General features: G+C 41.5%; 1 protein-coding gene across 1 annotated transcript in view; it reads right to left on the bottom strand.

Moving 5' to 3' along the window:
* The window catches only part of HABP2 (hyaluronan binding protein 2), a 53,146-nt gene extending 42,766 nt beyond the window's left edge, over positions 1–10,380 (bottom strand). Inside the window, exons 1-2 of the mRNA XM_054982285.1 lie at positions 10,241–10,380; positions 4,690–4,729 (exon numbers count right to left, since the gene is read on the bottom strand). Of these exons, the coding sequence (XP_054838260.1) occupies positions 4,690–4,729; positions 10,241–10,309 (109 nt within the window). The 5' untranslated portion in view covers positions 10,310–10,380. The remainder of the gene's footprint in view (positions 1–4,689; positions 4,730–10,240) is intronic.
* Between the last annotated feature and the right edge of the window lie 6,867 nt (positions 10,381–17,247).

The following is a 17,247-nucleotide window of genomic DNA, read 5'->3' as shown; positions in this document are numbered from 1 at the left end:
CTGCTCGCTCTGCACACTGGTGGGAGGGCAGGACAGGATGTTGGTTGCCACGAAGGACAGGTCCGGCCATATGGCAGATTTACTCACCCAATACTCTAGCGGGTTGGACTATGGGGGCTCAGTGGGCTCTGCAAGGTACTCTCGCACCATGGCCCCCACCGAGTCCTTCACAGTGAGAGACGCGCCCACTGTTCTGCAACCAACCACACAGCCCCCCAACGAGGCCCAGAGATTGAGTGGGCCTGTTTGGGGGGGGGTCTCTCCTACTGTGGCTCTCTTCCCCCCTCCTCCCCCTCCTCTTCCTTTTCCTTCTCCACTGCCTGCCCCTCACCCCTGCCCAGTTCCCTCCATCCTGCATTCTCTGCCTGGAAATGGAGCAGTGCTTTGCAGAGCTCCCTTTTCCAGTGCTGCATCTCCCCCACCCCACATGGCAATGCTGCCCTTGATATGGGGGTCACAGAGGGAGGCCATTTGGTATGGCACCTCGTGGTACAGAGGATGCAATTGCTCAGCCTTGGGGAGCAGCTCTTCTCATGCTCGGGGTCCCCCCTCCCCCTGCCTCTGAAGCAGCTCACGGGAAGAGTTGATGCTGTGGGAGAAGTGGGAAGTGATGTGCCAGCAGCTGTCCAGCAGGTTGCACATACACAAAGTTCCCTCATCCCAGCTGTCCCCTCAGCTTGCTCCCTAGCCCAAGAACATCCCTCATGACCAGGTGCAGGTTGTGCGCCAAGCACACCAGGTCCGGGAGGTTTACCTCTTTCAGGGATGCCAACATGTTGCTTCCTGCATCCGTCACCATGAAGCCACAGACAAACCTTTCCCCCCTGGTCGTTCACTCCCTCAGAGCTGCCTTTATTGTGGTGGCTATGTTCTTCCCAGTATGAACATCATTCATCCCCCAGGCCTGGAGAAGAACCACCCTGTAGCCCAGTGTCAAGCATGGCACCTGTTTTGGGGTAAACACCAGTAACAAAAAAGAGAGGGGTCCCAACCCAAACAGACTACAACAAGGGCACAAGCCCTAGGAACCCAATAAATCTATGATTATTATATCAAAATATTTTGTTATTTGTGTCTTACTCACCAAGTGAATACAAAAACTGTACAATCAGTCAAATATTTACAATGCATACATCTATAAATACAACAAGTACACACATCTGTCCCATAGTTGCTGCAAAGAGTCAATGACAATTCTATAATCTAAGTAGGCTGGAGTAGTCCTTGGAATGATTCTTCCTCTTGTGTTCACATCAGGATGGTCAATGTAAAGGTAAGTGTCCAAACCAGCAATATCAGAAGAGCCTAATAGGATCCCTCTGGATCTCCAGGTAGGTGGCAACGAGCCCGCCAGCTTAGAGTTGCTCGTTTCGGTTTCCCTTCATCCTGGCCTCCTCTACACACATAATAGTCCCAATCATACTCTCCAGATGGCTATTTTCGTTTGGATATTTTCCGTTTCTAATCAATGCTGTGAATTATAGATGTATGCATTGTAAATATTTGACTGATTGTACATTTTTCGTATTCACTTGGTGAGTAAGACACAAATAAAATATTTTGATATAATAATCATAGATTTATTGGGTTCCTAGGGCTTGTGCCCTTGTTGTAACCTGTTTTTGGGTGCCAGTTCTTGGCCTGGGGTGGAGGTCTTCTTGTTGCCACCAGTGGGCAGTGATGGCAAGGTAGCCATGATGGCAGCCACTCCAGAGGTCTGCCGTGAAGTGTACGGTACAGCCGTTGGCAGCCAACAGCTTCCTGAGCACCATGTCTCACACAGACTGGTAGAGGGCAGGCAGGACTCGACGGCCAACGGTGTGCCATGACGGTATGGAGAACCATACCAGCAGCAGCCCTCCATGGCAGATAAGGGGAATCCTTGTAGGACAATTGTCTCTGCCATGACGCGAATAACCGCCTCCTGAGACCTCGACCTCACCCTTTTCAGCGGCACTATCCCCAACCCCGAGGGAACAACCTCCACAAGGGCAGCCTGCCTGACCATTCTGCTCCCACCAGCAGCAGTCTTGGGGCAAGACTTCCTGCTTGGGGTGGATTCTGGTGACCCCCCCACTGATCCCTGGTCAGAAGAACTGGTAGCCCTCTTTCTCCCCCCGCCGGATGTTTCGCTGGGCGAGGATGGAGACCACAGGCTCGGGTGGTGCGTCTTCAGGTGCCTACTCAGGACCATCGATGACAGGTGCTTCGGGTCATTGCCCCTGCACACCAGGCCATCGCAAGCACGGCACTGCACCACATGAGGGTCATTCAGAAATGCCCGAAAGTGCCTCCATATGGAAAGCTTGAAACGTAGCCCACTAACTGTTCCAGGGGAAGGAGGATGAAGGGTTACAGGCCACAGTGCAGAGCTGGCACCGGAAGATGGAATGAGAGGTGCACTCCAGTCAGGGATAGCACCAAGAGTTTGGGATGGAGATGGGATGGATGTTTCATCGAATCCCAACCATTCCTCCATGGACCCCTCACCCTCCTCCTCAAAAAGTTTAGAGATCCTCTTCCCCCAGTGGCAAAACCTCTTTGGCCTCCTCCAGAGCCCCCAAAGGTGAATCTTGGGGAGCAGGAGTTTCTTCTACCCCCGAGTCCCGCCCAGTACTGCTTCCAGCAGGGCAACTGGGACAATCTTTGCACTTCCCCCCATGACCACCCTTGGCCCCCACCCAAAGCCGTGTGCCAGCAAACAAGAATTGAGGAAAGAAAAGGAGAGAACACTGTGAGCCCTCAGCTGAGGTGCCCACTAAGCTTGGCCCCAGGGCCTGGCAGCAGCCCTTGAACCAGAGGGAGGGGCTAGAGCCCTAGCCCAGCACTCCCAGATACCTGACCAGATCAGGCATTAATAATAATCAATGTGAGCCCTCAGCCAAGGTGCCCACTGAGCTTGGCCCCAAAGCCTGGCAGCAGCCCTGGAACCAGAGGAGATAGATCCCTATCCCACCCACCCAAACAATTCAATTTCCAATGCACTCTCCCTGTCTCTCTCCCAAAATGCTAGCAACAGCTCTCTCCCACTCCACTGCCTGCTGAATCTGAAAGTCAGAGCTTGGAGCACGCTTCCTTTCATAACCAGAGGTCCCATAGAGCAACACAGGAGGTCTGTGCTTGGCAGTCAGAACTGCCTAACAGGGTTTGCAGGGATGAGATTGGAGTTCCCATGGCTACAGAACACCCCCTCCCCCCTGGTCTTTGCTCCCATGTAACCAGTTTGGAGCTCCACACTTGGAAGGAAGACCTGCCCATCAAGCTAAGTTGGTCTTAGATTGGTGTTTTCAGGGCAACAGAAGGAGTGCAGACAGAGTTCAGCCAGTCCCTGCCTCCATTGCCAAGGGAATTGATTGAAGGCGCCTGACTGTCTGGCTTCATGAACAGCAGACAAACGCAATGAACGAGGCTTGTTCGTTTAAAATTGCACCTCATGAATGGCTTGCTCGCGAACAGCTGATTGGGCTCTTTGTGGCTTTTTTTTGTTCGTATTGCTGTTTGTGCCCACCTCTATTTATAAATGATATTGTTATGAAGTTATCTGGACCAGAATTTGTCGCACCAACTTTAGGCCAATGTGAAGTGTCAGTTTTGTTAAAAGTGGACAACATGGTCCTAATTAGGAGTGTATTAAATTGGATTTAATCTCTTGGATTAAAGAGATTTTTAGATAATCTGGGCGAATACTGTAAAGAGGAAAAATTAACAATTAATTAACAAAAAGTTAAACAATGGTATTTAGGAAGAGTGAAAAAATATCAGTGGAGCACACAAGGCATCCAAATTGAACAGTGTAGGACCTATTAGTATCTAGGTTTAACTTTTAGTGAGACCCTGAAATGGGATGCCCATTTAAAGCTTATAAAAGCCTCAACACTCAAGACAATAGGAGCAATAGTGAGATTTTACTACTCTAGGGGTGTTTTTTTGATAGCGCTGGCTATAAAGCTTTTTGTTTCTAAAGTCATTACTCATTTACTGTATAGAATTGGGATCTGGGGATGGAAAGAACTAACACTTAACAATTTGGAAATAATCCAGTTTTTTTTCATGAGACATGTTTTAGCCCTACCAAAAGGGACACTGGTGGCCTTCTTCCGAGCAGAACTTGGTCTCCCTTCAGTCAGAGCACGTGCCCACTTGGCGATTCTTAAACTGCATAAAAAATACCAATGAACAAACTCTGGTTCCTTCAGCAATTTGAGTTATCAGCTATCAGTATGATAAAACAAACTGAAAAGTTTGTTTTATCATAAATAGGACTTCTAACCAGCAACAGCAAAGATGATTTTCCACAGGAAAGCAAAATTTTCTTCTGGTATCTTCCGGAAAAGTCCATTTATAAAGTGTTAAGATGTTAAGACTTCCAAACATATCGCAAAATCTTCACAATTAATAATATTGCTCTCAAAATAAATAATAAAAGTTATTCATAGTTGACACAATTAAATATATAGCACTCACTAAGTTTAAAAAAGACTTAATCATATAAATATAAAGAAGTGAATTCTTTTACACAGGCTGTAAATAAAATCAACATGCAGTTTACAGTGTTTTCCAAGAATTGTCAGATACATTTCAACTCAATGTGTTCTGTGATTTATAACTGGCAACAATGGTCTGCAGCCCCCTCCTGGGTCTTGGCAATCCACAGTATTTGCCACAAAACAAAAGAGCTGTATCACTTACCAATCTGTAGGCCAAATGATGAAGGCAGGGTACCAGAAATCTGCATGAGGAGCAAAAATATAAGAAATTAATGGTAGAATAATACTAAATAAAGTATACTTTTTTTAAAGCTAAACCTTAATTTAGCACTATACAGAAAACCAGTTTAATAAAGCAGAAACATTTTGAAAATCTTGTCACTTTATGAACGGAAATGCAAGTGAACATAGTAAATATTTTATACATTGCAGTTTTCAAGGAAATAATTGCTGGGCAGAATAGGAGGGAGGGCTGGAAAGACTTTCTCAGCAGCATCCTCCAGAATGGCCTGCTGAAAGAGGTCAAGAAAGCTATCACACTTTTGACTTTCTGACGGCAAGCCTTGGGAGCTTTGGGGTGTGTGTGTGTGTACATTTCTAATTATATACTCTGCTTTATGACATTGTGATGATAATTTTCCATATTTTTCTGGGTTAGCTAAATTGCACTTGCGGTAATCTCCTCCAGCATCACAATTCTGTTTCTTTCTTTCTTGCCTGTACAAATGCTACAATCTCATTAGTGCTTTGAGGCACCAACTATTGTAGCAGAATTTTGGCCAGTTTCCTGGTGTATAGTTCTACTCCATTGTATAAATTAATGAATCATTTCATCAACCCACATTCATGGTGAGGAAATACTATTATATAACTACTCAAGATGAATCATTTGGAAAGTGAAAGTATTTGTAAGTTTCAGAATATTTTTTTCCATTTTTGGCATGTTATATTCTACATAACCAGAAGAGGGAGGCCTTGCCTTTCAAAGTCACAAAGAACTAGTAAATGAGAAACTAGTCTATTTCATACAAAAGCAATTGTTTCTGCTGTCCAACATGCATACTATGCCATTCCAGGGAGTAAAATCAGAGAGAGAGAGAGAGAGAGAGAGAGAGAGAGAGAGTGGGTGGGTGGGTGGAAATATTATCCATCTATCTATCCATCCATCCCTTCCTATGAGAAGCTTACAGCAACATTACTCTCCCTTCTCTATCTTTACAATAATCCTATGAGGTTGGATAGGCTGAGAATACGTGGCTACCTCAAGGTCACTCAGCAAAGCTCATGGCAGATCATGAATTTGAATCTGAATATAGGCTGCATGCTGGACCTGCAAAGTTTTTGTCCAACACTCCAACCACTACACCACAGCGGCTCTACATTTTGAAGCTAGAAACAAATTATAGGAAGCATGTTTTACTGTAGTACTTTACAAAACAGCAAAAAAACCCAATAACCCAAAATGCCAAGAAAAGAATTTTTTAAGATTCTGGGAAAATGTTATTAGAAAAATGTGCAAAATTAGCCATTACTTTGCAAATATTTCTCCAGTGGGACAGATAGTGGCTTCCCAGAGCTATTTCAGGACAGACAAATGGTGATGAGAAAAGGCTTAAGATCTGAACACAGCTTATATGCACCTGGGAATTCCAAGCACAGGACTCCTAGCACATGTCCACAGGACCAAGGCATACATTTGGGGAACATGAAGACTTTTTGATGCATGACAAGGCCCTTAATTGCACTTGATAATATTTAGTTCATTTGTTCAGAACACAGTGATAACTTGAGATAAAAGAGAAGATAGTTTTGTACTTTCAGGCAATATTTAGCTGGCAGGTAGGTTAGGTTGCAGGAAAAGATCGGGGGAGGAGACCTAAACTCTGTGCCCTACTCTGGTGATTGCAGCATTTTTAAAAAACACAACTAGTTATTGATACCATTCAAATGGGTATACAATCTCCATCTCTCCCGTTCCTCTTTCTCTTCCTTCCCTTGTCAGTGTTACTCCTGCTGACTCCCCTGAACCCCGAAACACTTTGGAAGATAATTTTTTGTAACTCCTAAATTTAAGGGAGTATTTTGGGTATCTCTGAGCTGATGCAAAACAGCAAATTTTAGGAGGGTTTAAAATTTTAAACATTTTTCTTTATTTACAATACTCCCACATTTAATTTTTTCTGTTTAAAATGCTATTGTGCTTGAGGATGCTCAGAAGGCATGAAAAATTCACAGACATACCTATTTTATGCTTGCCTGTATGAGTAGTACATTTAATTGTCTCTAAAATTGGATTGACTAAAATCTGTCTGAAAATTGTCAGGGAGATTCCTGAGAACTTCATCCCAATGTCATTGGGAGAAAAGAAAAAAAAGTGCAGATGAAAGTGTTTCTATCATTGAAGCTACTGGGAATGAATAAAGAAAAGGGAAAATCCAATTAATAACTGTAATAATTAAAATATTATTGAAAAACAAATGGACTGAAATACAATTTTGGTGTACATTCTTAACTGACATATAAACAGATAGTCTTCCTTTAAATTTATTTTAGTGTATCACTGGCAAAGTTCTAATATATGGTGAATTAAATAACCTGAAATACAGTACTAAATATATTTTCTTGGAGATAGTTTATGTTTGCTTTGGTTGAACATATCAACATACAAACAGAAATGTTTCCTTTTTCTCCTGATGCATCTTTCATTATAACCTAGCACACAGAAATTTAGCACATGAAGCTCGTTCTGTCAAGAGGACAAGTGGACAAAAAGCTTCACTCATCTGATTTCTGTTGCTGCAAAAGTCACAAGAGTAAAATAAAAAGCTTCTCTAGGTAACCTAAATACAAGTATGCAAACCATCACAATACGTACATGCCCTTGTACTACCCCCTCAGACACCACTGTATTTATTTATTTATTTAAAATGTCACCACCTCAATGTCACCTTTCCATTCAAACAGGGTCTTCAAAGTAAAAATCGAATTATTAAAACATTTCAATAGCAACACAAATGAAACAAAAGTCTTCACCTGCTGGCAGAAGACAACAATAGAGGGAGACACAAGAATCTCCCTGGGGAGAGAGTTCTAAAGTTTTGGTGCTATGGCCAAAAAAGTCCTTCCTTGAGTTGCTACCTGTCTAGCCTCAAATAGCTCCCCTTAAAGTCAACTCAGAGACTCCAGTTAGCGCAGAACGCTGCAGCCTGAGGGCCAAGCTACACATGACGAATGACACTTGAACGGCAAGTGGATTGAGTGGAGGGCAAGTGAACAGGGAGAAATACACTTGCCATTCAAGTGTCATTCGTCATGTGTAGCTTGGCCCTGATTATTATCAGGAGCTAGGTGGACCATGCATAATACTCCCATTTTGCAGCCACTCCATTGGCTACCCATCGGTTTCTGGACTCAATTCAAGATTCAAAACCTCTCATGGCCTTGGTCTTGCATATCTATGAAAGCACCTCTTCCCTATGTTCTGCCAGGGCAGCTTGCCTTATCTGAACAAGCTTTCTTCAGATACCACTCTGTAAACAGGCAAAATCAACAGCTGCCTATACATGTGCAGTGACCCCCACCTTAAGGAATAGCCTGACTAAAGAGGTCAGCAGAAGTCCCACTCTTCTTGCTTTCCACAAACTGTGCAAAACCGAATTATTCAAGAGGGCTTTCATACACAGGTAATAGGGCTATACCATAAGCAAATAGTTCAAATAGATACTTAAATAACAGCTGTTACTATTGTTTATTATGTCATGTCAAATTGCTTATTTTCTGAAATTGATGTTTTAACAAATGTCCCAGCTGTTAATTGTGTTGAATTACACTTGAATTACGCCTTGAATCTCAGGGTCAAACCACATGAGACAAAATACACTTGAATTATACTCGAATTATACTCAAATACACTCGAATTACAAAATACACTCGAATTATCCATGTAATTCGAGTGTATATTGTCTCGTGTGGTGAGACCCTCAGTCTGAAAGGCTAATTATAAATAATGCAAAGAAAGTAAAATAAAATAAATTTTTACAGGGTATATGCAATGACAGGAGGCAGAATTGGTTTTGTGTTTTATTCTTACATTATTTTTCTTGGTTTATTATATTCTCAACTGAAATTTGTTCTGTTATTTAAATCTAAAAGTATCCATTTCTTTAATCAATCCCTACATCTAGTGCTTGACTACTAATTACCATAATGTGTTAATTTCTCTCAAGGGTACCTTTTGCATAAAGAAACAGAAATTTCTAGCAGTGACAGTAACCAGAGTAGGCCATGTGTCACAAGACAACTATGTATGTTTCCTTAGAGCAAAAGCAGAATGAAATACATAGGAAGGAATCAGGAAGGATACTATGAGAAGTAGCACTGACAGTTCTGATGTGCTATATTACCCCATCCTGAAGTTGTACATATTGTATCACTTAACAATAAAACTATCAACATTCCACATCAGTTTAGCTGAGCTTCTGCCATTGTGCTGTTCTATAGGAAGCAGATATAAATTAAAGACTGAAACAGCAGAACTTGTTCAGTTACAACCCGAAAACCAGGTTCTCCTTGACACAAGATTTCCACAGCATCAAATCTTTTGCTGTATCTGTGCTGAGAATGCAGGTTATGCAGCTTGACTTAAAGCTTATGGAAACCTATTAAGACTCTTTAGCTGTAAGGGAACTTTCATGCTTCAGGGCATATGCTGATTGCCTTCAGGGGTCAAAAAGAATTTTCCCCTCTACAACAGATCAGTGCAACATTCGCTAATGCATCTAGCTAAGACATTTTGCAATCCTGTAGCTTCAGGCAGACCCAAGCCCATCCTGTAGAAAGAGCATATTGGCCTTCCTTGATCAATGAACAATGCTGAATTGGCAAGTTGCTTTCCTCTCCTACCCCATGAGAGACTACAATGCAGCAGAACAGAAGACATTTTCTTGTATGCATTGAACTGTTATTTGATAGGTCATCATGGACTTACAAAGAGCAAACTCATAAACATTTGCAGCCTGATCTTAAGCAGGTTTACTTGGAAGTAAGATCCATTTAACCATGACTTGCATATTAGTACATTTAAGATTGCAGTCTTAATGTCATATGAAACTACAATCATGAACTCTCTTTTAGGATTTTGGAAGGAATCTTAAGCAGTTCTATTCAGAAATAGATCCCACTTTATTCAATGGTGCTCAATCCTAGGAAATTGTTCTTAGGATCATAATCTTAATCTTCCATATGTGTTAAAGGGTTGCCCCCCCAAAATGCCAGAGTTAAATTAATAGCTTCCAATATACGTACTTACCATAGATACACTCAGCTCTTTCATTGTCTTAATTCTTTGGGGCAACATCACTCTGTTATTTTATATTAATACTATGTAAAGTATGCTCTGTTAGATTAGCACCCAAGTGAATTAAAGTAATATGGACAATATGGATATAGAGATTTCAGTTATTGGGAGAAGGATAGAAACAATAGAAAGGGCTGGGACTAGAAATTATCAAAGGTGGAACACTTTTGCACTGTTAAAATGCCCTGTTATTGCTTGGATAGACCCTTTCAGATTTTCCACTGGGTTGGCTTAAATGAGTAGAGTATACCAAATAATTTTTAAAGTTTAGATAAAATTGAATCCATATAATGTCAGGATAAATACATTTCTTTATATAGGGCTCAGTTTTGTAAGGAGTATGTTATGCTACAGCTCTGACATGATTTCATTAATCCAAATTTTAAAAGATACTTACATAAACAGGTCTATTCCCAAACAGGACAATCAGAGGAAGAACTTGCAGATAAACAAAACTATTAACCATCCTTATTGTATGATTTCCCCCTCCTTTTCTATGTACGATGAATGTTTTCCTTGTTTCTTAGTTGTTCTAAAAGTCAGCCTAAAGTAATTAAAGAACAGGCTTGTACCTTGCAAATTATTAACTATATTTTCCATGCAGGCTCTCATGATCCAATGAGTACTGCCAAAAGCCTTTCCAACATAGTTATTCTCTGGGGTGTATGATAAGAGAGGCTCTTGCTGTATTTATCAGCCTTCTGTCCTTCTATTTGGAAAGTTTGGGGACTTACAAGTTTCAGCATCCCAGTTTCTAAAGAGGAACTGATGGCTATGAGCAGTGAAAGAATGTCCATTAATCTTATTTTTCATTTTTACTGGCTAACTAATTTCTTTCTATGGGTATAATTCAACCAAAATTAAGCATTTCTTGTTAATTTTAGTAGGAAACATTTACAGAGAAATCCTAAGCAGAGTTACTTCAATGGGCTTAGACTAGAGTAACTTTGCTTAGGATTTGACTGTTAAACACTTGATTTTGTCTATACCATGTGCTTTAATTTTTTAAATTGCTAATTATCGCCCTCATCTTTTTTACAACTTATTTTCTCCTTTGAGAAGTAAACATGCTGCAGATTTATTGTCTTAGTAAAATAGCAATTGGAACATGTATTACAGGACATCCAAAATTACCAGACAAATCTCATACTGAGAAAATTCTAACAGTCCCCCTTACCAATCAGCCAATCAACCTCACCCATTCCCCGTATGTCTGACCAGAGAAACAATATATATTAGGGGCTCTGCAATCTTACCATTCTCCTGAAGCTGATGGTAAATTTTGAGGTTCTTCATGTTGCCAAGTAACTTGTGCCTGCCATAGAAAATGTTAGCTTCCACTGCATGTACTTTGTGTGTATGTGTGTGTGAAAGCTTCTTCAGATAATCTGGGACAAGATGTTCAGATTCCATTTGTTTTTGGCACTGCAACTTCCACAACCCTCCTAAAGCCAGTGGTCAATTTTGAGTTGCCTAGCTTTATTTTCTGAGTAGTTACACCTGCCACAGACAGATGTATGGAAAGATCCTTTTATTATACTAGATTACATTGGTAGCCTGTATGTATGACAAAGTTGTTGAGGTGCTAGTAAGTTCACATTAATCAGATTTTATCTCTATACCCAATTCAACTGCATTCTAGACTCAGGTTTAGATTCAATTTATATAACGTGCTATCTAAATAGGGTTGCCATCTCTGTCTTGGGAAATTCCTGGAGATTTGGAGGTGGCACCTGGGGCAGATGGAATTTGAGGATGAAGGGACCTCAGGAGAGTATAATTCTGCAGAGCCCATCTTTCAGAGCAGCCAATTTCTTCAGGGGAACCAATCTCTGTAGTCAGTTGTAATTCTGGGAGATTTTGAGACCCCACCTGGGGGTTGACAATCCTGTATTCAGATCCTCAGTTTGGAGATAAATTTTGGGAAACTTGTCCTATGCAAAGTTTGTCTATTATTATCAATCTTCTTATTGTACAGCAAGCTTCTGAGGAACCCTACCATTCCCCAGAACATACTTGAAAACAAGTGCCAAGAAATGAATATTCTGTGGCACATTCAGGCATAATGACAAATGGCCTTAGAAATCCTTAGTCTCAAGTTGGGGACTGAAGACTTCCTGATTTGTAACAAACCATATTTTGTTAGTGATTCAGACTAAATGTACAAATGTGGAAGAGTCTGTCAGGTTCCTCCACAGGCACAGTGGTGCTGTATACTGGCGCACCTGACTTTTATTCCAGAAAGCCATTAGGGAGGGTGCAGAGCCTCACTCTGTGGAAGGAAGGGGATATATCTCACCCTTGCTCCTTCCCACTCACAGGCATGCTCAACCTGGCTGACTCCCAGCTGCTTCCTCCTGCCTCCAGCTTCCCAAAGCCTTCATCCTCCTTACCTCCTCATTTGTTGTTCTTTCCCTCCTTCTGCTCTCTTGCTCTTCCTCCTAGTATTGCTCTTGCTCTTTCCTCCTCCATGCTCCTAATTCACCACCCCACCTTGTGAGAGAACTCCCCTTATATCCCTTCACCCATCCCTGGCTCCACCTGCCAACTGCGCCCCCCCCAGCACTCTAGCCATGGTCCAGGCTGTTCTAGGCAGCGACACCTGGCATCACTCTGCTGCCTGCTTGAGCCAGCCACACCTGCGCCTCCTTTGCTGGCTGCCAGGCTCTCTTTGCTGATTGCCTCAGGGTCCCACCAGAGGCTGCCTTGATCTCAGTCTCACCTGGCTCTTGCTATTCCCTTCCACCCTGCTTGCAGGTTGGGGCGTAGCCCTGTGCTGCTTCTGCTGCCTTTCCACTCCTGCCCATAAAGTTGCTGTCTGGCTGGCTGCTGGCTGGCTGTCCCTGTCTCCTGTGCCCTCTCCCTTTGGTACAGTCCCCTCCTTGCTATCCCCACTCTCCCTGTCTGGGTTTTTAGCTTCCCATCGGAGGGTGGGGCTAGCTGGCTTCCACCTGCTCCATCTGACCCCCTGAGGCTTTGGTGCCTCTCTCCCTCCCTCTGTTGCTGTTGGGTTTTGGGCCGGGGTGTCAGTTGGCACGGCTGGACAGCTGTCTCCCGGCTGTCCCCTCCTCCTGGTAAGTCTGGGGGCTGGGCCTCAGACCCTGGACAGAGTCCACTGTGAGTGAGGGAAAAGAAAGTGTGTGAGCTCTTAACAATAAACCACATTTGTCATTATGTTTGATTCTGTCTTGTTAGTTCCTGCATGGTATTAAAATTCTTTAAGTGTCTAAATTTGGCCACTAACAAATATAGGACTCTGATCTGAAAAGACCATTAGATCAATCCAGTATGGTTGTATTTATGATATATTCATCCATCCGTCCATTTCATAACACCAAGTTGTTCTCCCAGATACATACACTTTCTCCCTCACTGATTTTTCTGTGTTTGCATTTGCACAAAAGTTTCCATAAATAAGTCAACTTTCTGTAGTTAGAAAGACAGAAAGATGAAAGGATCGTGATAAAGCAGTTTTATGTAATGTGTCCTTGAGTAAGGTGAGGTGTACTGAATTTTAATGGAGCCCTGATTCATCAAATCTCAAACAGAATTAAAGTATGGACTGGATCCTAATAATAACGTTCTTTATACCCATGAAAGATAAATTAAAGGATGCAAAACTGCTATTGACAAACATTGATTATATGTACTTTGAAGGACTTTGAAGTTGTGCCAGAAGCATCTTGTCAGCCTCCAAAGTTTTCTTTTAAATCTCATTGTGTAAGGTTTTTACTTTTTAATTATTTTTTCCACAAACTCTTTGATCAAGTGAAATGTAGATCATATTTTGGTGATTCCTATGCATTCTATTAATATGTGTCCTGCATCTCTTCAGCTATATCTTTGGAAAAGTGACACGGTACTTAAACATAACCTGTAATGCTGTTTATCTTTTAATTATGCTACTCCAATTTGTGGGCTAAATTTACTGCATTCTACCGGTTTCTATCTACTAGGCAACCACTAGTATTGTGCATGCTACACATCAAACAGCATAAATCAATGTGCATATTGGTTGGTTGAATAAAATTTTACTGGACCACACCTACCATCTAGTCACCATCTTTGTATGCAGATCTTGCATCTTTGTCCAATACTCATGACACTAGAAGTGCCACCCTAAGCAAAGTTGTACCCTTCTAAACCCACTGATTTCAATGGCTTAGAAGAGTATAACTCAGTTTAGGAATGCATTGTAAAGCAATATGTAAATGAAATTATTTTTCACCTACAAGACAAATTAGTGACATAGATTAGACCATATTACAGGATACATTTCATATCTGAGAAAGTCTGAAGAAGAAATAAAACAGTGACCCTCAAGGTAATGATGTGCTTTATTCTATTTCAAACATGAAAGCTACTCCTGGACCACAGAAGTTCCTACTGAAGTTTGTTGGAGTGTCAGTATGATGACAAAACAACCAAGCTTCTTTTTGAAAATATGTATTCTGTAAGACTTGTGTGACCCAGAATATCATTATGGGTATGTTTTTGTAGAATGACTTAAGGAGCAACTGTATAATATCAGTCCAGTAGCACCTATAAGACTAACAAAATCTGTGGTAGGATATGAGCTTTTGTGAGGGGGTGTGTAACTAGGGGTGTGCATTCAGACATTTCCAAGCTGAAATCAAACCTGAAATTCTTGGTTTTAGTTTGGCTTGGGGGTATCTGAAATGACCCCCGACACTCCTGAAATTCTGGAACTAAAAAAAAAAAAATCTCCCAGAATTTCAAGTACACAGCAGGAGTGATGATGGAGGAAAAAATGAACCCCTACTGTGTACAATCCTCAAACTTGAAAGGGCCATTATTTTCAATGGTTGACTGCAGATTTGGCCTCCAGGTCTCATACTTTTCCTTATACAGAAGTGCTCTGGCATATCTTCTGGCACAAATAGAGGAGGCAGTATTGGATTTTGTTTCAATTTTCTTGCCAGCATTGTAGTGCAAGGAACTCCTCTGGGCCTAAGACACCTTTGAATCCAACCCAATAATGATAATAGTATGAATTAATCCAGAAATAATATAAACAACTGATTATGAGGTATAAAAAGAAATGCTATACAATGGCCAGTTTATAATGGATGAGCTTATATAGGCTTAAGAGTGAGATCAGGGATGTTGCTGAGCTTCCCTTCTTCACAACAGCCCTTCATATGCCATTTTGTCCATGTGGGTCCAGTGACATCTAGCGTCAGCTGTCCAAAGTCTCAGACATTGTTGGGAGAAGGGGATGTGCAAAAGATCTGTTTTAGCAGCTACCTTTTATGCATCTTTCACTGCTTCCAATACTTGGGGTGAGCAATTCAGTATTCCTGAGCTGAATATATATCTGGAAAATATCTTACCAGTACTATTTGAGTATTTTTGGTGTAACTGGATAAAACCAGATATATTTAGACTAGCAACAAAGCCTGTTGTGCGAAAAAATACAACAGGCTCTAGAAAGGGGAGGGTGGGCAGGAGGGCATTCCCTCCTCTGTCACTGATCCCGGCTGGACAAAGGCAGGGGGTGGGTGGGCATGGTTACCTCCTCTGCACCTGATCCCGGCCAAGTGAAGGGGGATGGGTATTGCCACCTGCTCTGCACCTGATCCTGGCTGGGTGAAGGGGGGTGGGTGGACATTGCCACCTGCTCTACACCTGATCCCAGCCAAGTGAAGGGGTGGGCCTTGCTGCCTGCTCTGTGCCTGATCCTGGCTGGCTAGAGTGGGCATTGCCACCTGCTCAGCTCCTGATCCCAGCTGGGTGAAGTGGGGGGCATTGCTGCCTGCTCCACGCTTGATTCTGGCAGGTTGAATGGGAGTGGGTGGGCATTGCCTCCTGATTCAGATTACTTTATTACAGCACTTAGCCAGTACATTTACCATAGAAGTTTAAGGATTACCTCCTGCTCTGCACCTAATCTAGGCCAGATGAAAGGGGGAGGGCATTGCCTCATGCTCTGCTCCTGATTCCGGCTGGGTGAAGGGGGTGAGCATTGTCACCTTCTTCTTGCCTGATCCCAACTGGGTGAAGAGGGTGGACATTGCCACCTTCTCCAGTCCTTTTTTTTAAAAAAAATTATTGGTGAGCATAATTTCAAACAATATTTCAATTAAATCCTATCTGATTAAATCTAACCTAACCCCCACCCTTTCCCCCCTCCTTCTTGACTTCCAACAGCTTTCCAACCCTCTACCCCCTTTATTACTTAACATATCCTATATTAAACAATCAAGCATCCCTACATAACAATCCTTACTCTAAGCCCTAATTACTCTATAATCTATACATACTAAATTAGTTTTACTGATATTTCTTCGCAAAATTAATAACATACTTATCAAATTAATTTTACTAATACTTCTTCCCATAATTAACAGCATACTTCTCATATCTTATACTTAACCATAATTCAAACTTAATGATAACTAAGTTAATATTCTAACTTACTAACATTTATTACTCTAAATAATTTCCTCTTCCCTTACTATATGTATGCTATATTACTTTTTCTAATATATCAATCCCACTTCTAAATATCAGTTATAAATTCTACCCCTCCTATAGTTAACTATAATCCTAGCTTAGATTAATATAAACACACATTTCTTCTATTGGTAAAGTCACTTCTCTCTTCTGTTTGTAGTATCATAGTTTAAAAGTTCTCGAACTGCCACAGTTCTCCTTTCACATCCCATTTTTTCTCCAAATATTGTTTCATTTTCGCCCAGTCTGCCATAAATTGTTCTGGGTCTTGGTCTTTAAGTTTTCTTGTCATTTTGTCCATTTCTGCCATGTACAGCAATTTGTAAATCCAGTCCTCTACAGTAGGTACTTTTTGCACTTTCAATTTCTGCGCATACAATAATCTTACTGCCGCTGTCATGTAGAATAACAATGTTCTGTGCTGCACTGGAACATTCTCCATCCCCAAGTTCAGTAGCAACAATTCTGGGTTCTTATTTATTTGTATTTGTAAAATCTCATTTATTACTTCTATTATTTCACCCCAATACTGTTTAGCTACTTCACATGTCCACCACATATGATATAGTGATCCTTCGTGCTTTTTACATTTCCAGCACTTGTCTGACATATTAGCATTCCCCAGCGCAATTTTTTTTGGTGTTAGGTACCATCTGTATATCATCTTATACACATTTTCTTTAATATTCATGCACGTTGTAATCTTAATTGTATTTTTCCACAAGTGCTCCCAGGACTCCATCGTTATTTCTTTATGAAAGTTTATTGCCCACTTCACCATCTGTACTTTCACTGTTTCATCCTTAGTGTACCATTTTTAAAAGTATCTTATAAATCTTTGAAACTTGTTTCTTGCCTTCTTGTAGCATTACTTCTTCCAATTCTGAGTTTTCCATTCTTATTCCTCGTCTTGAACAGTCCGATTTG

This window comes from Eublepharis macularius, chromosome 6 (genome assembly GCF_028583425.1).
Source record: "Eublepharis macularius isolate TG4126 chromosome 6, MPM_Emac_v1.0, whole genome shotgun sequence".
Classification (NCBI taxonomy): Eukaryota; Metazoa; Chordata; class Lepidosauria; order Squamata; family Eublepharidae; genus Eublepharis; species Eublepharis macularius.
This window is presented reverse-complemented; position numbering and strand designations above follow the sequence as displayed.